The sequence below is a fragment of the Aulostomus chinensis genome, chromosome 18 (assembly GCF_037954235.1).
Source record: "Aulostomus chinensis isolate RoL2024-O1b breed Wild chromosome 18, RoL_Achi_v1.0, whole genome shotgun sequence".
NCBI classification, from domain to species: domain Eukaryota; kingdom Metazoa; phylum Chordata; class Actinopteri; order Syngnathiformes; family Aulostomidae; genus Aulostomus; species Aulostomus chinensis.
The window spans coordinates 20,287,467-20,314,313 of NC_141337.1; the positions used below are offsets into that span (position 1 = coordinate 20,287,467).

Genomic DNA, 26,847 nt, shown 5'->3' on the forward strand with positions numbered 1-26,847 from the left:
CACACACACACACTCTGCCTATGCTGTTCTGCTGCTTTTAGGCTTAAACAAGAGGGAGGCGTTTACTTCAACAAGTAACAGTTGCTGGAATAACATACTGGTTCCAGACCAGCAACACACTGGTGCCTCGTCATCATCATCACCATCACCATCATCATCATCATCATCATCATCACCACCATCACCACCATCATCATCATCATCATCATCACCACATCATCATCACCACCATCATCATCACATCATCATCACCATCATCATCACCATCACATCATCATCACCATCAACATCATCGTCACCACCATCACCATCATCATCATCACCATCATCATCATCATCATCACCATCACCATCACCACATAATCATTACCACCATCATCATCACATCATCATCACCATCATCATTATCACCACCATCATCATCATCACCATCATCATCACCATCATCACCATCATCATCACCATCATCATCATCACCATCATCACCATCAACATCATCGTCACCACCATCACCATCATCATCATCACCATCACATCATCACCATCATCATCACCATCATCATCATCACCATCATCATCATCACCACCATCATCATCAACATCATCATCATCATCACCATCATCATCAACATCATCGTCATCACCATCAACATCGTCACCACCATCACCATCATCATCATCATCACTATCATCATCATCATCATCACCATCATCACCATCATCATCAACATCATCATCACATCATCACCATCATCATCATCATCACCATCATCACCATCAACATCATCGTCACCACCATCACCATCATCATCATCATCACCATCACATCATCATCACCCTCATCACCACCACCACCATCATCTCCATCACCACCATCACCATCATCATCACCACCATCATCATCACCATCAACACATCATCATCATCATCATCATCATCATGTAATCATCATCACCACCACCATCATCATCATCACCATCATCATGTAATCATCATCACCACCATCATCACCACCACCATCATCATCATCATCACCACCATCATCATCACCACCATCATCATCACCACCATCACCATCATCATCACCACCATCATCATCATCACATCATCATCACCACCATCATCATCATCACCACCATCATCATCACCACCATCATCATCACCATCACCACTATCATCATCACCACCATCACTACCATCATCATCATCATCATCACCACCATCATCATCATCACCATCATCACTACCATCATCATCATCACCACCATCATCATCACCATCATCACCACCATCATCATCACCACTATCACCAGCTGGCGGCCCCTCTGGGTGGAGGCTACTGCGTTACTCTGGTGGGTGTCCCGTCTTGATTGAGCGTGCTGTGATCTCACCTGGTCGACCAGGGTGGAGGTCTTCTTCTTCTCCTTCTTCTTCTTCAGAGGTGCTTGGTAGCTCCGTGCGCTGGTCTGACGGTCTTAACGCTGCTCCTTGCAAACTCCTCGTCACTCACTTTTCTCTCCCTCAGTTGATCCTCCTCCAGGCAGAGCAGCTTCCTGGGGGCCGGGGACCTCGGCGCCCCTCACACACACCTATGATCTGATGAAATGTTGTGTGCTTTCTGACTCCTGGAGACCTTCGCCGGTCCAAACACAGCAGCAGTGAGCGCTCACCGATGCTCGGTTTAATTTTCACAGCAGGACGTCAGTCGTACAACAGTGCTGTTTATTGATGGTTTCTCCAAGCTCAAGCCAAATCCTTCAAGTTCTAGAATGTGCAAACTAAGACAATCTTCAATCAATCTGGTCATGTTTCTTGCAGAGGAAAACACTGACACACACACACACACACACACACACACACACACACACACACACACACACACACACACACACACACACAGAGCAGAGCAACCACCATGCAAGAGGCTTAGAAACACAACATCCACAGCTCCATGGGTCGCGTTTCCTCACCGCCCATCAGAGCCAGAACACCTTCAGGCATCTCACTTCTTAACCTTAAAAGCAGAATGAGGAGAAGCTCCACTTGTATAGCGGTAAGACCCCGCCCCCTGGCTTCCCACAGGGTCACGAGCTGGGGGGGGGGGGGGCGGGACTTCAATGTGTGTTCAATACCATCAAATCCAACTCATTCTGCCTTTAATGGCATCAACGGATAGCTGCTTCCACCACGGAGCTTCTGAACTGAATATATTCATACGTTTGTGAAGGAAAAATATACATTTCACATTGTTACACTTAGATTCCAGTTGAAGTTTGAGTGACCTCACAGACTCTTAATGTACGCTACAACAGAAAAACTACACCTGCGTCACCTGGAGCAGCACCTGGAGCAGCACCTGGAGCTCCTGGAGCAGCTCCTGGAGCAGCTCCTGGAGCAGCACCTGGAGCAGCACCTGGAGCAGCTCCTGGAGTACCTGGAGCAGCACCTGGAGCAGCACCTGGAGCAGCTCCTGGAGTACCTGGAGCAGCACCTGGAGCAGCGCCTGGAGCAGCACCTGGAGCAGCACCTGGAGCAGCGCCTGGAGCAGCACCTGGAGCAGCACCTGGAGCACCTGGAGCAGCGCCTGGAGCAGCGCCTGGAGCATCGCGGACAGGTGAACAGAACTCAAGAGCTTTGCTGAAACCCGTTTGCGTGGCAGCCAGGAAAATGAAGTGGACAGAATTCCATTCTAACAGTCACCATCATGTCATTGCCTCTTTTTGATCTAAACCCCGAAGCATCAATCCACCTCATCACCAATAAATCACACGTTCTGTGGTGACCAAACTTGACTTCAGGATGGATCGATCCATGTAGGAGGGGTTGGAGGTGCTGTCCCAGGGCCCTCAGCTTTACACGAACACGTAGGACAACAGGAGTCTTTCATTCATTGTGAAAGTAAAGTACATTTGATGTTGGTGAAACACCAAATAATACAGGAAGTCAGGTACTTTTCAAGGACTGTGTTTGAATTGAAGGACACTAAGCTTGAAGCCCTCAAGGTCACATAACTCCTTCTCATCTGAGTCGTATGAGCCCTGTTATCAAAGCCGTGAGACATTTTGGAGAAATACACGCATTTGCTTCCGACCATGAGGTCACCAAACATTTACTGACACGACTACCTGGTCTGGTCTCAGGTTGGTTCTTGAAGATTGGCGTGATGGGAGTAGAAAACAAGGATGTGGCTGGCTGGCGGTGCGGGAGGGAGGCCTCCCCAGCAGGCCAGGGCCTGGTGGAGCATCATCAGCCTCTCAGAGGAGAGACTGACAGGCTGACTTGGACAGTCGAGCTCACTTCCTGCAGCAGGAGCAGTCTGTCATCGTCTGGGTCCTACAACTCTGAATACTTCTAGGGAGACTCCAGACACTGGGGGAGGCCTTCAGGTGCTTTCCAGGAATGACAAAAAAAAAATCATTTGCCTTTCAACACGATGCAGTTCAGGATTTTACCAACTAATAAATGTGAAGCACACTGAGACCTGGAGTCTGACCAGGAGGTTCAGGAAACACCGAGCGCCAGTGGACATGCTCATGAGGAAGAAGCTCACGACAACAACATGGCTGAGAGTGCAACTAGCACCTCTGAGTCCACGGAGGTACCAGGGAATGTGTTCGCTGCTTTCAGTAGTAATGGACTCTTCTACAGCAGGTAATACATAAATACAGTGCAGTAATACTTGTGTGGAGTTCTCCAGTGATCTGGACATTAGTCTGAACAAAGAAACAAGTTCAACAAAGCTACCTGTCCTACAGAGCTCTGATATACTTGCTTTGAAGCTACATGAAAGAACATGGAGAGAAGAGGCTTTGATCTGAGGGGGATTCACCTCAGAAGTGAATGAAAGCTATCAGTTTATCCTAAAGCTACTGACTGGCTAACAGTTAGCGAGCGAGAATGAGCTCAGTTCTGCTGTCGCCCTGTAAGAGGTCCACTAGCTGAGTCTCCAGCAGTGTTCTGGGTCAGAGGAAACCCAACCTGTGGCATCGTGCCAGCTACGCCCACTCATGGTGTTCAGTCTAAAATGAGGAAAAGTTTCAGGAGATTTGTGAAGTCCTCATTGCTCCTCACAGACTTCCTCGCTTGCTTGCAGCGACTTTCTCTTCAGCAAAGTGTCAGCACTTCAAATCTCTTCCTAGTTCTCCTTCCATTGCACTTTGTCTCCCTTCGCTTTTCCGCTGGCACTAACTTTTCTGCATGTGTTCAGTGTGCTAACTAGCCTGAGAGATTTCCTCTAAATCTTTGTTCTTGGGCTAACTCAGAGTAACAGGGTAAACACCAGCCTAACTAAACCATCCAGAGTGCCAGACTTTGTTGTTGTTTGTCGTCTGGTATCCTGGATTGTGGAAGTACTAATGCAGTTAAAAGCAAGTACATCAGCTCCTATTTGAAGCCGACTGACCCCATCGTGTCGACCTCGAGAGAAGAAGGTGCTACGTGCAGCATTTCAACACTCGAGGAGGCCATCCCTGTTCTGACCACCGCCCTCTTCTGTTTTACTCGTGGGTTTTTGAAAGCAGGTTAACCTGCTAAAAACAAAACTTCTCATAGACAAGCTTGTGAGCAGTGGAGACACTCAACCATCGCCGCCTCCAAGTCATTAATCTCAGGAATGAATGCCGATGGTACAGAGGGCCTCCACACAAGCCAGATCTCCAGTTCTACGAGTGGAATTGTAACATTTAGCTACAAAGCCCAGGTTCTGCTCAATCCGCCATCTTTGTTAATTTTTGCTCAGAAAGCTGTTGCTCAGATCGAGACGCATGAGGCTTCATCGTCGATGATTCATAATGTTCCTGTTTCGAGTGGCTCTTGTTGCTTTTTTCTCCCAATTGAGCGACTTCTTCTCTCGGGCTGCAGAGGTGCTCAGGTGGTCTTTGTGGAGGTGCTAAATGCTACACGTAGTACCTATAAGGCTCATCCTTCATCTCTTAAATGGTCAGACTACAGAAAAGTGACTACTGGACAGGCTAGGACAGTTCTCCCGAAGGGACAGGGACGACCCCCCCATGGTCATCTTTGTCCAATTGGACCAGTTGGAGGTCAGATGGGCAGATGGAGGATAGATGAGTAACAACGAAATCCTCTCTTCAGGCTTTGCTCTTGTCTCTCGTTCTTTCATCCTGTTCTGTGTTCCTGTGGTAGCTCAGTAACGCGTGGAGTACCAGTCATTGTCGGTCATCTGAACCAGCTCGTTGACCACGTCCAGCAGGTTGTAGTTGTGTTTCTTCAGCAGCCGCTGGTTGAGCGACTGATCCCCGAAACCCATCTCCACCAGCACGGCCATCATGGTGTCCTGGGTGGACGCGTCCACTGGCGGCTGCACCAGAACATCAGAATAAGCCATCATATGAAACTATATTTCAACAAATGAACACTGAAGATGATAAATAGATGAAGGTGTTTGTGTTTCTGACACTGAACCTTCCACCGCAGCCTCCATTGTCTCATCATCAACATGTTACATTATGGTTTGATTTTAATTATCCATATTTATGAAAACCAACGTTGCTCACGTAAGTGACGGCACTGCAAAACCATTCCAGCCAACACTGAAGTGTAGGTACGCTCACTCAGGGTTAGCAGGTCAGCTAGCAAGCCTGAGGTTATGACCAAATACTGTTTATCTACTGGCGTCAGGCTCAGCTCCACTTGATTTAGTCAGTGATGCTGATGCCACGGCACACTTGCGCCAGGTAACATCCACTACACACCTGTCACAGAGGTCTGACGTCAGCAGGAGATGCAGCGGCTCCTCCGAGCTGCGGGTCTTTCTACTCCAACTACTCCAACTACTTCATAGACAATTTGACTGGAACCATCACACACCTGCTACCTCTGACCCCAGCAGGTGTCACCGCATCACCGCTGCGACCGCCGCTATACTCAGGTGAGATGTCGCCAGTGTGTCCCATCAGTATGTATAAGACTACAGGATACAGACACGCCATGCACACATGAACTAGGAGCAAATGGACTTCTGCCACTTCTGTCTCAGGAAGACGCTCTCGTGTTGGTGCTGCTGAGCCACTGGTCTGGTTTCACTGCCACGTTCCATCCATATGAACACAAATGTAGCAGGGACAAAGTGAAGGAAACCACCTGTATTTCATCTATCGACCTTCACTTGCCTTGATGTTGAAGGCCTACAGGGAAGGTTGAGGTGTGACAGTGCAGGATGTTGATGTGTGGGCGCCCGTTACGTTACATCAAACACGAGTGAACATTCTACACGGATGTTGGCTTACCTGTGCTGGTCCTTGTCCAGTAAACAGAGCTTTGTAGGCGGACGCAGCGACTGACAGAGCTCCCTTCACCAGGCCGCTGGTGATGCCTGGATGTCTGTGGAGACACAACCCAGACGTCACAATGTGTACAAACTCACACGGCGACGAGAAACAGCAGGAATCAAGCTAGCTAAGAGGCTCTGTGGGAGTCACGTTGACAATTAGCTCCAGAGCGGAAACGCCCAACACAAACATACCATTATTTCTATGAAGATGCATTATTACTGCTTCCTCTACTACTAAACAACAATTATCTCCTTGTAATAGTATAGAACTGTGATCCAAACTGAGGTTTGCATTACCCGAGTGGGACACAAATCCTCTTCCTCTCCTGCTCTTCCTGATTGGGTCTTGTTCCACAGGACTAAACTAGTTTCAAAGTTCCAGCCAATCAGAGGCAGAGGAGGAATGTGGGTGGGTCTCCTGCTGCCAGTGCAGACTTCTAGTTTTTGACTCTTTAGTTTTTGCTCTGACTGTTTTGTTCTGTCATTCTCCTGTGTGTCTTGTTCTTCACCACTGGGGTTCTGGACCGTTTCTGTGTGAGTTCACTGGTGTTCATTTCCTGTTTTATTTTGTCAGCTCTTTCCTGCTGTCTCTCCATGTGCTCGTCACCCTCTGTCTGTTTTGAGAGCTTCACCTGGGCCTTGTCAGCTGATCAGTCCTGGTCAGTCTCAGTCCTGGTCCTGGTATCTCTCACCCCTCCAGCTCCTTCCTGCCCTCCTGGTCTCCCCCTATTTCCTGTTTCATCCTCAGTTGAGTGCGTTGGAGTTTGAGTGTCAGTGTCTGTTGTTGTCTGGTCCTCACATCCTGTCCCGTCTTGTCCCATCACCTCAGTGGTTTTCTAACCAATGTTTCCATGAGCTTTTGTGTTTAGTTTTGTTGGTTTAGCTTTCATTTTGTTTGCTTATTAAACCTTCAGCTGTATCAAGTTCTGTCTTTCTCCTCATCTCTGTGTTCAGGTCCTGCCGAAGCCACTGCCACACAACATCCAATAGGCTGCCTAACTTGCTCACAAAGGGAAGAATGGCTGAGAGGATCCTGAGAGCTCTGATGGTGGAACTCATTGGCTCTGATGAGCTAGTGCTAATGCTAGCAGTGCTAGCCTAGCCACTGGTGGTGCTCTGTGTCTAACTGACCTAGCACGAATGCTAGCAGTGCTAGCCTAGCCACTGGTGTTGCTCTGTTTCTAATGGAGCTAGAGCTAATGCTCGCAGTGCTAGCCTAGCCACCGGTGGTGCTCTGTGTCTAACGGAGCTAGCGCTAATGCTTGCAGTGCTAGCCTAGCCACTGGTGGTGCTCTGAGTCTAACGGAGCTAGTGCTAATGCTAGCATGCTAGTCTAGCCACTGGTGGTGCTCTGTGTCTAACTGACTGAGCGCTAATGCTAGCAGTGCTAGCCTAGCCACTGGTGGTGCTCTGTGTCTAACGGAGCTAGTGTTAATGCTAGCAGTGCTAGCCTAGCCACTGGTGGTGCTAGCACTTACAGTACAGATGGATCCATGTCAGCAGGGAGTCTCTTAAACTGCCCCTGGGCTCATGCGCCTCATTAATGAACTATTTGATGGTTATGAAGCTAAACAAAGAGCAAAAACAGTAATTAAGCCTGACACTTCCTCCTGTACTCAGCCTACCTCAGTCTTCCTCTTCCACCTACCTGATCACATGACCCCCTGACAATCTGTCTTACTAATTTTTCCGTCCTTTTCTATTGCTTTGTTTTTCATCCTGGCCTGTACGGTGACCCTGTGGCCTTGACAGATGCCTCTACATCAAATTATCATTGTTATTATTTTTAAAAACCTGTTTCAGGGCGGATGGGACGATGGCAGCATACAAGTGTGGTCCATCTCTTCACTCTCATACCAGCTTCACTTAAATGTCAGGTTGGTTCAGTTGGTGGATGACCCAACCTTTCAGGAGGCCAGCTGACACACCTTCACACCTTCTACAGCTGCTTCACTTTGTGAGTGTGTGAATCTGGGAGCTACCAGCAGGTGTGGTGACATCACACCTTGTTTAGACGCTAACCCTGACAGGTGTGACCTGGGAGCCTCCAGTCAACACTGACCTGGGGTCGTCAGGGTCGTCGTCCTCGGTGTCTTCAGTGGCTTCAGTAGCCCGTGTCTGTGTTTCTTCAGGACACACACACACACACACACACACACGGTTCTCAACATCTGTGACACAATGAAGCGTGTGTGTGTGTGTGTGTGTGCGCGCGCGGTCTTCTTACCCTCCTCTGTCTGATACAGTTCTGAGTGTTCTGCTTCTCCGGCAGCAGCAGCATCAGCGCTCATCTCTCCGCTGCTCTCTGGACTGGAGAACAACATCAGAACACCTTTATGTGCCTACAGCCACAGCACAACCACAACACATTTTAATATAACATTCTTCTGTATTGCCGCTGGCACCAAGCACAGTGTCATGATAGTTTCTGAGTGGCACAGCTAGTTTCCCACCCAACAAGGTGTCTGACACACCAATAGAGAGCTTCAGGATCGAACAGAATGTTCTGGTCTCACTGATATGCTGCAGTTCAAGAAAGCTGTTTCCATGTGTGCAGCAACGTCCCTGCAGCAGGAATCAGTGTGAGACTGAAGCCTCTGAGAGTTGAAGAGCACAAGATAACGGGACTGAGTGACTTGATCGCGTCTGTGAGCTAAAACCAGCACGTCTAACTGGACAGTGATGGATAGAAGTCGGTGTTCCTGCTAGGGAAGACGACACACATGACCGTGTTCTTCAGAGCCACGCTTTACTGAGTCTATCCATCCTGTGATGCAGTAGAGTGAGTACTACAAAAAAGAGCAGGAGTTCTGCTCTGTTGCGTGTGTGTGTTTGTGTGTGTGTGATACCTTGGTGTGACGATAGCTGTGGGTGGAGCCACCACCTCAGGTGTCAGCGGCTCATCATCAAGCGTCTGAGAGGTACAGAGCATGTCATTGGCGCTGCTGTTGCCTGACACCCCCATCCCAGCTGCCATGGTTTCATCTGCTTCATCCAGCTCTCCCTCCAGGGGGGGACTGGCTGGCTGGTCAGAGGAGGGGGTGTCTGGGTCTGTGGGGGTCTTGGCTGGAACGTCCCCAGGCTGGGACAGAGCGGAGCTGCACGGGACGCAGAGACGCAGCCACATCAGTCGTCCCGGTGACACCAACGGTGACACAAATGATCTAAACGTGTATTTGGCTGATTGAGCATTTCTGACTGGTGACGACACGCCAGACCAACAGAAGCTGACTGGACCTGACCTCAGTCTGGGAACAAGCTTTTAGGTGTCAGTTACGTCCAGGCAGAGCATGGTGGACTTTAAACAAACCTGCTTACAACACAGCTAGTTGAGTACCATCAATCTAGGGCACTAACAACAGCAAGTCTCTAAGTACGCAGGAGGTTGCTCTGAGTCCCTTTTCTCCTCTGAACTGCAGATGTTATCATAAGACCAAGACATGATGGTGTCTAATGTTCCAGGACAGTTGCATTGTGGGTATTTCAGTGTAGTTGGTGACGATCTGCACCCTCACAGACTCACAGATTGGACTCTTGAACTGGCGAGGTCCTTGAAGGTTCAAGGGTTTATGATGCTCAGCTTGTTTCTGATGGATGTGCCTGAAACATCATCTCCAACCAGAATCTTTGTGTGGTGACGGTCACGTACCTGTACATGGACTCTCCTAGTGGCCGACTGGTGTCAAAGCAGTCAGGGAGGATGATGATATAATCCTCCGAGGAGGTGGAAGAAGAACGACTCCTCGTCCCTTCCCTCTTCTCCTCCCCTTCTTTCTTCTTCTCTTCCTTTGGCTCTTTCTCTCTCTCTTTGTCCACACAGAGACTCTCAACCTGGAGCTCCTGGCCATCAGCTGCATCACAAAACTTCAACACGTGAAACGCTTTGAAGGATATTAGAAATCTACAACGCTGTTAAAGGTCTAAAGCAGGGGTTCTCAAACTTGAGTCAGTGATGAACCCCCTTTGAAATAGTTTTTAGGCAAGTGCCCCCTGACACGCGCCAAACATTTTCGCTATGATAATAAAGAGGTCCAGTGCTGTGCCATCAGAGTCTGATTCATCGAAGTTAAACAACTTGTGTCAATCATCTGCCAGCCTCGGCTCATTTCTCCCCACCAAAAAAAAACGCAGTGCCTTGGGTGCCTACTTTTGCTTCTTCGTCGGCTCTGGTTTTGCGTTCTTTTTCACTTGTTTCTTTGAATACTGAATGTAAAATTCAGTGTATGAACATACATTTGTATTTTATCAAACTTTTTATAATATAATTATTTCTCAAGATTTAATTATTATTAGGATTACTGCTTGTTTTGAATATATATATATATATATATATTTTTTAAAGTTTCCCCCTGGAAGTACCCCCTGGAGTACCTCCACGTACCCCCAGGGGTACGCGTACTCCCATTTGAGAACCAGTGGTCTAAAGCAGGGGTGTCAAACTGATCCAGCAAAGGGCCGCTGTGTGGCTGCAGGTTTTCATTCCAACCCAGCAAAAGCGACACCTGTTCCAACCAATGAGCTGTGAGGACGCAGCTTGATTGATTTAAGTAGAATCAGGTGTTGCTTTTGCTGGGTTGGAATGAAAACCTGCAGCCACACCGGCGCTTTGCTGGACCAGTTTGACACCTGTGGTCTAATGGGTCATTTTGTTAGGACCAGATGGATCCAGGATGAGACCAGTAGACCCGGTTCTGTAGTCTTGACCCAAGCTCTCAACCAACACTGAGATTCACTGTCCAACTCTAGAACAGGAAGTTACATGTAGTATTGTTGCTGACTTCTCAAGGTGGGCTGCAGTAATTACATTGTTGTTCCAGAGCAATCTTCATTTTTCATTTAATGAAAAACTGCAAGAGCACGTTACCATAGCAACCACTAGGGGCAAACCTGGAAGAAGCCAAATCTAAATAAAAGTCCAACCCAATGCCTCTGACATCATTGTATGAATCTGTGTGTGTACGTGTGTGTGAGTGTGCGCCCACCACCACCACCCACCTGTGGGGCAGTCCTGCAGTGTGGAGGCCCTGGGCGGAGCGTGGAGTGGGGTTGGTGCTGAGCTGGGGCCAGGCCCTTGAGTGTTGGCCACAAACAGGGGGGAAGGCAGGGAGGCCTTCAGTGGAGAGGGGAGGGAAGCCTTTAGGGTAGCCGGGGGTTTTGGGGGATGCTGGGAGCCCCCAGGGCCGCTGTCGGGGCTCTCCTCTGTTGTCACCACTTTGTTCTTCAAGCTGGAGCCCCCCTGAGCTGCTGGGCGGACCACTGAGAGGAGGTAGAACATTAGAAGCTGCTGAGGACTAGAAAAACATCCATTCCAAACAGATCAGTTCATCAGCTGATGTCATCCAAAGTCGGGATGTAACGATTCATCTATAGATCAATGAATCGATTTCTCTTCCTACGATTCAACTGCATCGATCTGTGCTTGGCAAATTGGCCTTCCGAACGACACGTATCGATTAAAAATCGTTTTTAATGGTAAAGAATCGATTAAATTGATACTGTGAAAATATACATTGGATTTAAGCACAGCAAACTTGAGAGATTGTGTGTTTTTGGCGCTTTTAGACGTGCTAAACGTTACTTGGTTGAGTCTGCCTGTCTGTGACGTCAGCGGTACGCGCTGGCAGAAGTGCGAATCTCAGCAACAACACAGCATGGCGGATGGCAGAGGAGAGGAAGAAATTTTCCAGCCATGGTTTTGGTCGTGTATGGAAACACTTTGGCTTTTATAAAGACGGAGGAGTTTTAAATAAGTCAGTTGCTGTTTGTAGAATATGTACATGTGAAATAAAAAACAGCAGCACGACGAATCTGTTCAACCACCTACTAAGGCGCCATGGGATTTTGTAATGGCCGGCCGACCAGGACCGTCCAGGCAACTCTTCCAGCGTTACTGCTGTTGCAGCTGAGCAAGGTAACGCCAGCTCTGCAGGAAGCTTGAGTGTTGCTAGCATGTTTACAAAGAAACTCAGCTGAAACTCAGCTCGGGCAAAAGAAATTACACTAAAAATCCAAATATTCATGATTTTAAACCTGATTCCCTTAAAAACAAACAGCAGAGATCTATGAAACTTGGCCTGAACTGTCCAGGATCCAGGTATTTATGTCACAATCACAATAGTTGAAGTTTTGGCAAAAAGTTACTGAAACGATTTCAAGACACTGAATCAAATCAAATCGTGTCATTCTAAATGAATTAAAATCGTCCTTGAATCAAATCGGTAACTATGGATCATGATTCAAATTGAATCGTTGTTAAAATGAATCGTTACAACGCTAATCCATAGACATTACTGATGCGTGTTTTCTGATATAACAGCTCAGTGAGACAGGTACATTTCTAAATTCATTCACAACTACAACCTTAAATCCTTTACCTGCTCCAGGGCGGGACCCTCTCAGAGGGGTGTGGTCCGGGGCCTCCTCCAGGGTCATGGACCGAATTACAGTCTCACAGACAAACTGCGTCCCACTGATGTCATCCTCCCCTTCCTCCTGAGCTGGGACTCCCCCCTCAGCTCCAGATCCTGCACCAAGTGGGACATCTGGTAGGACATTCACAGATGAGTGCAAAGGTTCTGACTCCCCTGACATATAAAAGTAGTAAGAAATAAACATCTTTCTCTTATTGTTTGCCAGCCTTGGTGCTCCCTGACTCTTAGCTTCATCCATGACAGCAAACATGGTCAGCACGTTTGGCCTGAAAATGCTTTTGAAAGAGTTGGAAGGGATTTTCTATGTGTAGTTCTGAAATATTCTTGGGTTGCTGTGCTTGTGCAGCTCTTTTCATCTGCACCTAGACACAGAGAGTCAAGCTGCGTCTGGGGGGGGAGGTCCCCGGGGGGGGGGGGGGGGGGTATTCCCCCAGTGGATTTCCAGGTAGGCTCTTCACACCTCCTCTACAATGTTCTATATTTAGAGGAATTCTGTCTTTCCTCCACCTATATAGGGCTCCCTGTGCCAGCGATGAGGCAGTCATGTAAACCAAGACAGCCCCACAGCATCCAGGGCCTTGAGGAACTCGGGGCATGACAGATCCAGGCTGAACACCTGCAGGATCGTTCTCTTCATCAAACCCAGCTCCTTTTCCCCCAAAAGCAACTTTGCCAACTACACAAACATGTTAAGAAGTGATAATTTCAACTCCCTCCTCCTTGAGCTACCACCTTATCGTGGTATACCACCTTATCTAGGAGCACAGTTGTTGGGGGCATTTGGGCCCTGGTAGGGTCACCCAAGACGGTCCAAGGGATGGGACCAGACAAAGAGTAGCTCAAAAGACCTTAATGAAGACACACAACTTGGGTCTATGTTTTTCCTCGCCCAGATACAGGTCACTGGGGACCCCTCTGGAGTCAGGCCTGGAGGCAGGTCTTGGTGGTGAATGCTTGGTGGCCGGGCCTGCACCCATGGGACCCAGCCGGGCACAGCCTGAAGAGGCAATGTGGGTCCCCCCTCCAATGGGCTCACCACTGGTAGGAGGGGCAAAAGGGGTTGGGTGTGATGTGAGATGGGTCGCAGCCAAGAGCGGAGACCTTGGCGGTCTGATCCTCAGCATCAAAAGTTGGCTCTGGGTATGTGGAATGTCACCTCTCTGGAGGGCAGGAGCCTGAGCTGGTGCGTGAGGTTGAGAAGTTCTGGCTAGATATATTTGGACCCACCTCAATGCATGGCAAGGACTCTGGAACCAGTTCTCCAGTCCAGGAAATACTTCACTACTTCCAATGAGTAAGCAGTGCCTGGGGACTCTATGGTGGGCTCTCCTTTTTCTGGAGCTGAGGCTGCCGAGGTCATCAAAAAGCTCCTTGGTGGCAGGACCCTGGGGGTGGATGAGATCCACTTGGAGTTCCTCAAGGTCCTGGATGCTGTGGGGCTGTCTTGGTTTACACGACTCTGCAGCATTGCATCAACATTGAGGGCAGTGCCTCTGGATTGGCAGACTGGTTTGGTGGTTCCCCTTTTTAAGAAGGGGGACTAGAGGATGTGTACAAACTATCGTGGGATCACACTCCTCAGTCTTCCTGGTAAGGTCTATTCAGGGGATCTGGGAAGGAGGGTATGTCGGATAGTCAAACCTTGGATCCAGGAGGAGCAGTGTGGTTTTTGTCCCGGTCACAGAACTGTGGACCAGCTCTGCACTCTCAGCAGGGTCTCAAGGCTGCATGGTAGTTTGCCCAACCAGTCTACATGTGTTTTGTGGACTTGGAGAAAGCATTTGACTGTGTCTCTCTGGGGATCCTGTGGGGAGTGCTCTGGGAGTATGAAATGGACAGGATGAGAATCAGCACCTCCAAGTCAGTGTCCATGGTCCTCGTCTGGTAAGGGAGTGTCACCTTCAGGTTGTGGATGAGACCCTGCCCCAGCTGGAGGAATTCAAGTACCTTGGGGTCTTGTTCACAGCTGAGGCTCAGGCTGTGATCAGGCTGCAACAAGGCAGCAATCAGGCTGCAACCAACTTTAAAACGAATTCTGTGGTTCAAAGATGAGGCCAGAAACACACTAAAATGGTAGAGTTTGATTGTTGCTTTGGAGGAGGTAGGAACTGTCCTAGTTGAGGATCACGACACCAAGGGGCTCCTATGTGTGAGTCGAGTCAGTGCCACGTAACTGGAGGTGTCATATTCGGAAAAGAGGGTGGAGAAGGGGAGGAGTGACAGGTGGGTCAGATACCAACAGATAAATCATCAGTAGCCCTGCCCTTAAGCACACCTGGATTTATTGTCTATGTGTCCTTGTCCCAGAGCCACTGGACACAGCAGCTGGACAGGTGAGCCCCTTACCCATGATGCTGTTGATGACCTCTGTCTCCTCCTGGATCAGACCCAGAGAGGGACTGATTTTGTCCTGGAGGTGTCCATCTTGAGGCAGTGGGGACATGCAGGGAGTCATGTCTGTGGGGGGATGGTGGATATCAGTCCGGTCAGGTTTGATGAGTCTCAGAAATCTTCAACCTCCAACTAGATTCAACTCTTCTTACCAGCGGGGGTGTTATTAGGGACGCTCTCTAACTCTTGGACGATGTTGATGTCCAACAATTCAAAAGACAGAAGATCCTGAGGGATAAAAAAGAAAACAAGAGGGAACCACAAGTTAGTTGTCTGGTTGGTTTACTCAGTCTTGTCAGACTCCATTTATCACTGATGCGACTTTCATCACCAGAGAAGAGTTTATCTCAGTATCCTACAATTAGTAGAAGTACCCAACAGCAGGCAGTACTCCTAAAACATGTGTGAGATGTGTTCTCAAGTATTTATTAAGTTCAAGCCTTAAGGCTGAAACCTAAAACTGGACTGAATGTCAACAGTCGATCAGAGGAGGTTGAGTTAGTTTACATGTCTTTGTGTTTGTAGACATCACCTCTGTTTAGAGGGACAATATTGCCTAACCTTCTTCTGACAGGCCCCCCACCCCCCAAACTCAGAGAGCAGGGTTGATACCTGTGCAGTGAGCAAGTCCACAGAGGGGATGTAGTACTCCTCCTGGTCCACGGACAGGGTGGGCTGCTCTCGAGAGGCTGCACAGGCTTTTCCATCCTTTGACATGGGGTTCTTTCCCTGCAGACAGTTGTAGCAGTTCACTTGTGTGTGGGTGTTCAGCACCACCTTGTTCACTCTTCTCCAGCTACACATTCCTACCTGTGGAGTGACACAGGGGGACACCAGTATCCCATCAGCCATCACAGGTGCTGGGGCCAGAGGATCCACCACGATGCTGCACCACACCCGAGGTCCAAACTGCTCACCAGCATGGGCCAGGCGCCAGTGTGAGGTGTAGGACCCCTCCACGGCAGGAGCACACAACGCCACGCTCACGATGCCCACCTAGACACACGGGGGGGGGGGGGGGGGGCAGGATAGTCAGGACATTCCAGAGGCAGAGAATGACCTCTGACCTTCCAAACTGATTGACACACCTGGAGGAGATGATGCTGCCAAGATGAGGGGACTTTTGGTTTGAATTACAAGATTAAAATGGTACAAAGAATAAAAAAGAGAGACTGCTGCTATCTCACCTGTCCTGGCTGGAGGAAAGGAACCGACACTTCCCTCCAGCGGTCCCCAGACCCCACCGCCAGGTTTCCCCACATGAACTTCAGCTGCAGGAAGCAAAGCAGGTCAGATATTTTCAGCTGGGCTGTAGATTCAAACAGCCCATCATAGTGACAACCAATCAATCATAGTGACAACCAATCAATCATAGTGACAACCAATCAATCATAGTGACACCCAATCATAGAGACAACCAATTAATCATAGTGACAACAAATCAATCATAGTGATAACCAACCAATCATACTGACAACCAATCAATCACAGTGGCAACCAATCAATCATGGTGACAACCAATCAATCATAGTGGCAACCAATCTATCATAGTGACACCCAATCATAGAGACAACCAATTAATCATAGTGACAACAAATCAATCATAGTGACAACCAATCATAGTGACAACAAATCAATCATAGTGGCAACCAATCAATCATAGTGACAACCAATCAATCATACTGACAACCAATCAGTCATAGTGGCAACCCATCTATCATAGTGACACCCAATCATAGAGACAACCAATTAATCATAGTGACAACCAATCAGTGACTACCAATCAATAACAATGACAACCAATCAATCATAGTGACACCCAATCATAGAGACAACCAATCAATCATAGTGACACCCAATCATAGAGACAACCAATCAATCATAGTGACACCCAATCATAGAGATAACCAATCAATCATAGTGACAGCCAATCAATCAGTGACAACAAATCAATCATAGTGACAACCAATCAATCATAGTGATAACAAATCAATCATAAACACAACCAATCAATCATAGTGACAACCAGCCAATCATAGTGACAACCAATCAATCATAGTGACACCCAATCATAGAGACAACTAATCAATCAATCATAGAGACAACCAATCAATCATAGAGACAACCAATTAATCATAGTGACAACCAATCAGTGACTACCAATCAATAACAATGACAACCAATCAATCATAGTGACACCCAATCATAGAGACAACCAATCAATCATAGTGACACCCAATCATAGAGACAACCAATCAATCATAGTGACACCCAATCATAGAGATAACCAATCAATCATAGTGACAACCAATCAATCAGTGACAACAAATCAATCATAGTGACAACCAATCAATCATAGTGATAACAAATCAATCAGAAAGACAACCAATCAATCATAGTGACAACCAACCAATCATAGTGACAACCAATCAATCATAGTGATAACAAATCAATCAGAAAGACAACCAATCAATCATAGTGACAACCAACCAATCATAGTGACAACCAATCAATCATAGTGACACCCAATCATAGAGACAACCAATCAATCATAGAGACAACCAATCAATCATAGTGACAACCAACCAATCATAGTGAGAACAAATCAATCATAGAGACAACCAATCAATCATAGTGACAACCAACCAATCACAGTGACACCCAATCATAGAGCCAACCAATCAATCATAGTGACAACCAATCAATCATAGTGACAACCAATCAATCATAGTGACAATTAATCAATCATAGTGACACCCAATCAGAGAGACAACCAATCAATCATAGGGGCAACCAATATCTTAGTGACAACCAATCAATCATACTGACACCCAATCATAGAGACAACTAATCAATCATAGTGGCAACCAATCAATCATAGTGACAACCAATCAATCATAGTGACACCCAATCATAGAGACAACCAATCAATCATAGTGACAACCAATCAATCACAGTGACAACCAATCATAGTGACAACCAATCAATCATAGTGACACCCAATCATAGAGACAACCAATCAATCATAGTGGCAACCAATCAATCATAGTGACAATTAATCAATCATAGTGACACCCAATCATAGAGACAACCAATCAATCATAGGGTCAACCAATCAATCATAGTGACAACAAATTAATCATAGAGACAACCAATCAATCATAGTGACAACCAACCAATCACAGTGACAATTAATCAATCATAGTGACACTCAATCAGAGAGACAACCAATCAATCATAGGGGCAACCAATATCTTAGTGACAACCAATCAATCATACTGACACCCAATCATAGAGACAACTAATCAATCATAGTGGCAACCAATCAATCATAGTGACAACCAATCATAGAGACAAACAATCAATCATAGTGACAACCAGTCATAGTGACAACCAATCAATCATAGTGACACCCAATCATAGAGACAACCAATCAATCATAGTGACAACCAATCAATCACAGTGACAACCAATCACAGTGACAACCAATCAATCATAGTGACACCCAATCAATCATAGAGACAACCAATCAATCATAGTGGCAACCAATCATGGTGACAACCAGTCAGTCATAGTGGCAGTGGTAGTTTACATGAGCCCATGACTTAAGACCCAGACTGGACCACAGCAGGGTTCTTCACCTTCGTATCTGCGCTCCAGCTGATTGTTCCTGTGTTCCTCATCTTCCAGTACTTGATGAACTTGGTTCCAGGTCGTAGACGGGTCCCATCAGGAAGGTTCTCATCCAGAAAAGCAGCTGTCATGGTTGGAACCACTAGAGGACAGGGACGCTTCGGACGTCTGCACAAGAAAAAATGTCCTTTATCCTTCAGCAGTCTCATGTTGGTTCTGATGTCAGGTGCTTTATTACTTAGTACTTACAGTACAGTACATATATGTAAGTACACAAAACCATGTCTGCCTCCAGCCTGGACTGGTGTCAGTAACCTACTCTGGGCTGGTGTGCTGGGTGGCTCGAGGCTGCAGCAGGACAGGGGAGGAGCTTCCATCTCGATGGGAGGAGCTCCACTGTAAGCCCCGCCTCTCCATCCTCAGCTGCTTGCGGATCTCTTTAACTTCAGCTTTCAGCAGACGTTTCTCTGCTTTCAGCCGCTGCTTTTCTGCCTTCCGGAAACTGCGGTCACCTCGCCTGTAGAACCTGGAGGGAGGGGGAGGTCGCCATGGCAACACAAGGAAGGGTGACTTATTCAGACGAGGCGCACACATTCGATCAGACACCTGACGTTGAGCACCACATACACTGATTTAAAAAAGCATTGTAAGTTTTGGGGATTTGTTCTATTATATTTTTAAAATATCACAGAGATAAATACTGCAGTAACTTGCAACTGTGTTGATGTAACTTAAAGAGTGAATATGTTTTCCCAGCATCTTTGAAGTGACCAGCTTTACTCAGCGAGCTGCTGGACTGGGCCTGCTTACATCCCCGCCACCACAGATGCCGTCTTAGAGGGTCCTACAAACCCGTTCTCAGAAGGTCATTTAACAGATACTCTCAATGGGGTCAAGGGGAACTTCAGTTTTGCAACCTGGACTCTTTTCCAGACTTTTCAAGTTGGCATTATTCAGAGGTAGAGTGGCCTTCTAGCAACCTAAGGGTCGCTGGTTCGATCCCCACTTCTCCTGCTGACCATGTCCAAGTGTCCCTGAGCAAGATACTGAACCCCTAATTCCTACTGATGGCCCTGAGACGGACTGGTGACCCGTCCAGGGTGAACCCTGCGTCTCACCCAATGTCAACTGGGATAGGTTCCAACGACCCTTAACAAGATAAGAGGTAGAAGATGGATGGCTTCTTCATGTCAAACAGAAGCTGTCCTGATTCAAGTTCGATACTAACCCTCCTGCACTGATCAGTAAGGGAGCAGTGGGGTACCTGCTGTGGTCCGGGGCGGGAGATCCGTGCTCTGGGATGGACAGCGGGGTCCTGGCTCTCACAAGGTTGTGACTGGGATCATGAGAGAAGCTGCAGGGCTCACACAGAGTGCAGGATGTACACACACTGGGGTGAGAGGATGGGGAGGAAGTGAGAGTGTGGGTGAGTCACATTCTCAGAGAACCTTGGAATCACTTGCATGTGGCAGTCTTATAGTCACTGCACACTGAAGACCTTTAACCGTGATCGAGTGAGTAAGATGGGTCTCTGCTAGGCCAGCCCCCTAGACTACACGGTCCAGCAAAAAAACAAAACAAAACAGACTTTGTGTAAAGCACGTGACCTCAAACAGAACACGTTTGGTTTTAGTTTCATCATTTATTTTTTGAAAAAGGGCACATCTTAGTTTATGTTGTTCATTCATAACCCTAAATATGTTGTCTGACAATGACAAACCTTTTGTGTGTACTTGAGGAGCTCATCCTATCAGCTCGTTAGCGGCTAAGAGCACATACCTGCACTGGTAGCCTCCTCCAGTGGTCTGCCCCCTACAGGACGAGCAGGGAGGAGTGGAGGAGGATGGAGCGCCAGGCAGAGTGGAGGAAGAAACCTCAGGCACCTGCTGAGCCTCCGCTCCAGCTATCGCTTCCCCTCTACTTCCCCCTCCTCCCCCGGCTGCTGCTGCACCTCCTCCTCCACCCAGGGGCTTGTGGATGCAGCACTGTCCAGAGAACTCCCGACAGATCTTCTCCACCGCCTCACGAACCACCTGATCCTTGAACTGGAGGGGGGGAGAGTGTTGGAGTGGCACGTTTCCTCCATCAGACACAAACCTGAACTGATGCTTACCTTCTCCATGTAGGAGGTAAACCAGGCTGGAGGAGTCTTGTCTTCTTCTTTGGTTCCTTTCACTTCTTTCATGATCACCTGAGTAACAGGGGAGGAGAGAAAACCTGCAACTCCTGGATGGACATGTAGCTGGTGGGTCAGGGGCCGGGTGCTATGTAAACACGCCAGTGATGCGGTTAAGGAGGCCGCTGAGTTCAGCATCACACTGGATGCCACTACTGGTCGAAAGACCTCAAGAAGAACTGTGCCAACCCTGCACCTGGACAAGCTTGAGGCCAGCTGCATCCTCACTGCTGCAGCTGCACTTTCAAATGATGCAACTCATCATCACTCAGCCTGCCTAAGACATTCATGACAGGTTGTGCTCTGTGTTGAGTTCTGGAGCAGTTCACTACAGCTGCATAGAGGACTAACAAGCTCACCCAGCGAAGGTTCACCCATTCACCAGCAGCTGATGGGAATCGTCTAGAAACACCAGCACACGTCTAACACTTGAAGTGAACTCTTACCATGCCCTGTTCTGGCACTGCAGCCTGAACCTTGCGGCTGACCACCTGGGCCAGAGCAGGGCAGTGCTGTGGGGGTCTGAAGCCCCTCTTGGGCTCTGCACCGCTGGCCTTGGTGGTGGAGACCCTCGCTGGCTGGCCCCGCGTCTCGTACACGTTCATGTGCAGCCGGTTGCCCTGCCTGGCAGCACTCTGGGAGACACAGGGAGAACATTTGGAGTAAATTCTGTTGGATGGTTCTGTGTAACTGCAACAGCAGACTTTAGCAGAGTGTATTGTCTCGCCTTGATGAGTTAGCGGAGTGAAAGTTAGCCTGCCAGCAAACATGCCTCCCTACCAGCCTTTCACACACACAAAGGTTCATCAGGAAGAAGAAGAGCAGAGCCTCCTGCAAATGAGCCAGGAATCATGAACTACTTTTTCACCAGCAGCCACATCGCTGTTGTTACATGGTTCCACTGATCCAGAGAACACTCATCTTGTTCTGCGCAGAACAGCTAAGGTTAGCTAGAACCTGCCCCAGTGGCTAACTGCTCCAACCTTCACCCATCATCATGAGACCAGGACTCATGTCTACGGGCTCATCACCTGGTGGTGCACAAAAGTTGGTTCTGGAGACTTGATTCCTGCTCTGGATGCGACGAGTCTCACCTGAGGAACTCGTCTAACTTGGAATCAGGTTCAGGTTCAGGATCTGGTTGACTCCATCTCTACCAGCAGTAGATTTGTTTTGCAGTGAGATGACATCCATGTGAGCATGGGACAGCAGCAGGAACCACAGAGGGCAGAGAGCACTCACGGCTCCACCAATAGAGGACCCACTAAACAACCTCCGAATGACCCCGGGCTGAAAACGCATCATTAACCTGAAAGTATCAAGAGGTCAAGAAATTCATGATGCCTCTATGTGACGTAGTTGTCAAAAATAGCGATCTATCGATTAAATATTGATTTTGAAAAGTTAAAACGGTACGAAATGACTTTTCCATAGTATCAATACTTTACCTGCCTTCTTGGTTTGCACATGCGCTGCCACTGCCAACACACACACACACGCACACACACACACACACAGCCCTGCCCTGGGGGGCGAGCCATGGTGCAGCAGCCCCTCCCCTCCTGCCTCGCTCACACAAACACTGCTGGCTGTATTTTTTTAGTGTGGTCGCTCTACGTGTGTCAGCCGCCATGAGGTGGCGTCGGCAGGACCAACCAGTTTTAATAAATCACCAAAGCAGCAGAAGTCCTGTTTGGAGGTTCTTTGGATTCTAGTCGGATGAACAAGGAAAGCCAAAGGACAGCAGCAAGCCGACATGCAGGAGATGCAACAGAGCTGACAAAAGGAGCGAACACGACGAAGGTGGCGAAGCTCCTCCCAGACAGACACCGGACCTGAGCAGGTTTAGAGGTCCAGAGGCTGATGACCACAGAACTTGAAGTACGTGCTGTCTTGTTAGCGAGCGCTAGCTGAAGCTCATCGACGGTAGGTTACATATATTAAAACTTATTTGCATGCTGTTAATGTGTAAAGAAGAACTTGTAAAAGTTCTGTACCACAAGAATAAAGTTCTTTATTTTCCTTTAAATAAAAAAAACATTTTTGCACCAAATTCTGAGAGATTGCTTGGTATCGAAGATCGAATGGAATATCAATATTTTTTAAAACATCGTATGGAAGTGTGAACTCCAGTATCGTGACAACACTGATGTGACCTATGAAAAAACTTCAGCTTGGCCAATGACAACGGCAGCAGGAACAAAGCTGTTTCTGGAACATTTAGTCTTTTGCATTTACGGAATAAGAAGCCTCGGAGGGGGGGCGCCACCTCCCTGTGAGTGTGAGGGGAGCCAGCAGTCATCGCTGGGACTGCCTGGTGTGCAGGGCCGCTGGGACTCAGCGCTCAGTCCTGAGGACCAAGAACTATTTGACTGGAGGTACTTGTCTCCTTCAAGGACAAGTGCCCGAACCGAGACACCAAGGACCGGGGTCTGATGTCAAGCTGTGCTCCCTCCTGAGGGTCTGATCCAAGATGGATGGACTTCTTTAGCTACGTATAAGCTGCACAGTACTTCAGTATTTATTATGAGTACTACATAGGGCATACGTGAAGAGTAAACGTACCTTGAGTGCCTCCTCGTACTCCACTGCAATAGAAGCAGAAGGACATGTAAGGCGGTCCTGATATGCAGCTCACGTGGAATATCACCGATGTTTGGATTGATTATAGTGGATGACTGCCTACCTTGGCTGTTGATGGACACCTGGGACAAAAAGGGGGAGGGGCTTGTGTTATTCACAGGGAGCTCACTGGTTTACTGAGGAGTGAGGACTCTCAGTCGCTGGTTCTGACATTCTCACTACTAAAGCCTGGTTTATGCGTCTGCATCATTGACCATTCGAAGTTCTGCGTCAGGGGAACGCGTTGCTCTGCAATTCACCGCCAAGCCTCTAGGGGGTGTGGCTGTGTATTTGTATGGTTTCGGGGGCTCTTGTCGGATTCCAAAACAAAACTATTTCCAACAGAAAGTCCAGTGCTTTTCTTTGAACGACTGTTGGCTTTCATGAATCAAACTGTAAACTTTGAACATGACAAACGTGACTTCTTGTGGCCGTTTTCTTCCGGAGACGCACAAATTTGTCACGGAGGTTCTTCCACCTCTTCATGCATTCGGCGACCTCCTCTGAGCGGACCAATCACAGTCCTTGACGTTCACGTCACGACGCGACACGTAGTCAGGATTTTTTGGAGGTGCACGTCAGGCTACGCGTAGGGGTCTGCGTCGATGGCGTAGGTACGGCGTCGCCACAACGCAGACGCATAAACCAGGCTTTAGAGGTTCTATTCATCATGTCTCTTAATCTACAACTGAAAAGAGGAGACAGCAGAGCCGGGTTTGATGTACCGGTACATGGTAGCTACTCCGCTGTACTACAAATATATTGACATGACATGTACTCACACACCATGAATGTGTGACAACAGGCGGAGGCTGCAGCGCCGTCACGCTACGTCTCTATGCTTGTGTGCAGCTTAGCTTCTGCCCTGGTCTCTCAGTGAGCACCTGAAGAAGTGGCCCTGCTCTGCTGGACTCCAGTAACAAGCAGCGCTGCGACTGAGCCGCCTGAGCGACGTGGATCAGGCAGGCGGTGACCGCAGCGGGTTGACTGCCAGGTCAAAGGGTTGAGCTGGGTTACAACTGTATAGTCACCACGCCACACCCCCTCAGCCGACGTTATCAATAAGGTTATCAATGATATGATTGATCAGAAGACAATTAATGTGTTCTGCTGCTTCAGTTCTCCTCACAGACTATGGCACCATGACTGTTTACAGCAGACTAAATCACCCTGCTGATGTCACAGTGATACCACCTGGGATACCTTGGCTTGGGGAGAGTCCCAGCAGGTCTGTGTTGCATTATGGGTATTGTGGGATGAAGCATTTACAGAGTTGAACTGAAAAGGTCAAGGAGGACTCACCTCTTCATTCTCCTCGTCGAAATAGGTCAGCTGAAGGCTGCACAGGCCGAACGAGCGCTTCACCTGTGCACCACGCACACACACACACAGACACACACACATACACACACACACACAAGCACACACGTGAGTACAATTTGTGTCAGCAGTGACAGGAGCAGACAAATAAAACCATCACTACAAACCCAACAATTACTTCAATGTGTGTGTGTGCACATGTGCGAACATGTGTGCACGTGTGCGAGCGTGTGCACGTGTGCGAACATGTGTGCACATGTGCGAGCGTGTGCACGTGTGCGAACGTGTGTGCACGTGTGCGAGCGTGTACAGTGTGTGCACGTGTGAGCATGTACACTGCGTGCTCGTGTGCAAGCGTGTGCGAACATGTGTGCGAGCGTGTACGTGTAACATCACGCTGAACAAACACGCCCTCTCTGTCACTGGTGAGGCTGTGACTTCTGTGTGTGTGTGTGTGTGTGGGGGGGGGGGGCATAGACAGAAGATTCATAATTCCAGAGCTGCACAACTCCCAGCATGCATTTCCCCTTGTGAGGAGCACTGTTGAATGCTGGGTAAAGAAGGGCCTCCTCATAAATGACAACATAATGACTGAGGATGAGGTGATGGCGAGGAGCAGCCCACCTGTGTCCTACCACCTCCTACTTACCAACAAAGCATAAACGTATGAAGTATAAATACTCCGAACTTTTATCAGTTGAAATTCTTTTCATTCATAGTTTATGAATAAAGTCTCGTACCTGTGGGTGTCTTTGTCTCTCTGCCATTTTCTGTACAAGCATGTTGAGGTCAAAGGTCACTGACAGCCCCTCCCTATCAGGCTCATGCAGTGGGGGGGGGGGGTATGAATTTACGCTTCTAAGTGGCGCTCAGACAGGAACATTGTGAGTGAACATCAGCTGATGCACGTCAACTACAAGCGCCAGGGAGCTCCGTCTCTGTTCCACAAGCGTCCCTGTGAACCGGCGTCCGGGGTTACAGGGAGGAGATGGACGCCGCCTCCATGACAGGACAAGAACGAGCAGACGGGCGAGCAACGTTAGAAGAGCTGCATTCACCCGTGATCACGTGGAGGCGTAACGCCAGTCAGTCGGTCACCAGTAACGCTTCTACGAGTATGATATACTATACAAGTATGAATAGTACTAGTATATAACACTAGTATCAGGTACCAGTATTAGTAGTTCAGGTCCTGATCAGTTTCAACAGTCATCACTGCTAATACAGGTGTCTGAGTGTGTGTGTGTGTGTGTGTGTGCCTGTGTGTGTGTGTGTGTGTGTGTGTGGGTGTAACAAGGTGACAGAAGAGCCCCCAGGAAGCTGAATGTCTAAACTATGAAGAATTCTAATCATGGAGTAGTAAAAACCGAGCAGGCTCAACCAGGCCCGGTTTAAGAGAAGGTGGTGGTCTTCACGACCACCGACTCCTGCAGGTCCTGAATGTCTGATGGAATGAGGCCCCCCAGGCCCCGTGCCGGGCCCCCTGCCCCTCCAGCACCACCGGACCAGGACTCCATGTTGGCGCGGGCCTGCTGGAGCATCCCTGGATGCGGACGTGTCAAATGGCGGATGCGCGAGTCAAAGCAGGTAAACACTGTTTCCATGACGACGAATTCACTCAAAAACTCCTGTGACACGCGCGCGCGTGCATGGCGATGGTTCCAAACCAGCAGCCAGTGAGCCATCGACCGGGCTCGGTACCGACAGGAGAGGATGGATGTGTGTGCGCGTGCGTGTTTGTGTGTGCGTGCGGCCCGGCCCCCCCGCCTACCATGGCCTCCATCGACTCCCAGCTCTTGGTCTCGGATCCCGACAGAAGGAAATTCTTGGAATTTCCTCTGAAATTCACCTTCAGGTTGATGTAGAACTCCATGACGGAGACTAGCGCGAGCTACCGACCCTGCACGCGCGCGCGGAGCGATGTCTCGGGCCGACGGCGGCGGGCGAGCCTAATCTCACCAGCTCGGTCCGCTGTGACTTAT

General features: G+C 48.5%; 1 protein-coding gene across 2 annotated transcripts; it reads right to left on the bottom strand.

Moving 5' to 3' along the window:
* Positions 1-34: 34 nt before the first annotated feature.
* nbr1b (NBR1 autophagy cargo receptor b) lies at positions 35-26,847 on the bottom strand. 2 transcript variants are annotated; one of them, XM_086185178.1, is made up of 23 exons: positions 26,637-26,847; positions 24,848-24,910; positions 23,610-23,628; positions 23,489-23,511; positions 21,370-21,558; positions 20,861-20,938; positions 20,527-20,792; positions 20,012-20,137; positions 19,067-19,273; positions 18,756-18,915; positions 16,302-16,385; positions 15,925-16,110; positions 15,727-15,843; positions 15,267-15,342; positions 15,070-15,180; positions 12,667-12,816; positions 11,288-11,548; positions 9,942-10,143; positions 9,142-9,390; positions 8,520-8,602; positions 8,355-8,418; positions 6,249-6,342; positions 35-5,320 (listed from the first exon to the last, which is right to left on the bottom strand). In XM_086185178.1, exons 1-23 carry the CDS (start codon positions 26,736-26,738, stop codon positions 5,147-5,149), a joined length of 3,084 nt encoding a protein of 1,027 aa, XP_086041304.1. In that variant the 5' UTR covers positions 26,739-26,847; the 3' UTR covers positions 35-5,146. The 2 variants fall into 2 exon arrangements, with proteins under 2 accessions (XP_086041304.1, XP_086041303.1); XM_086185177.1 differs by having other exon boundaries at positions 12,667-12,834.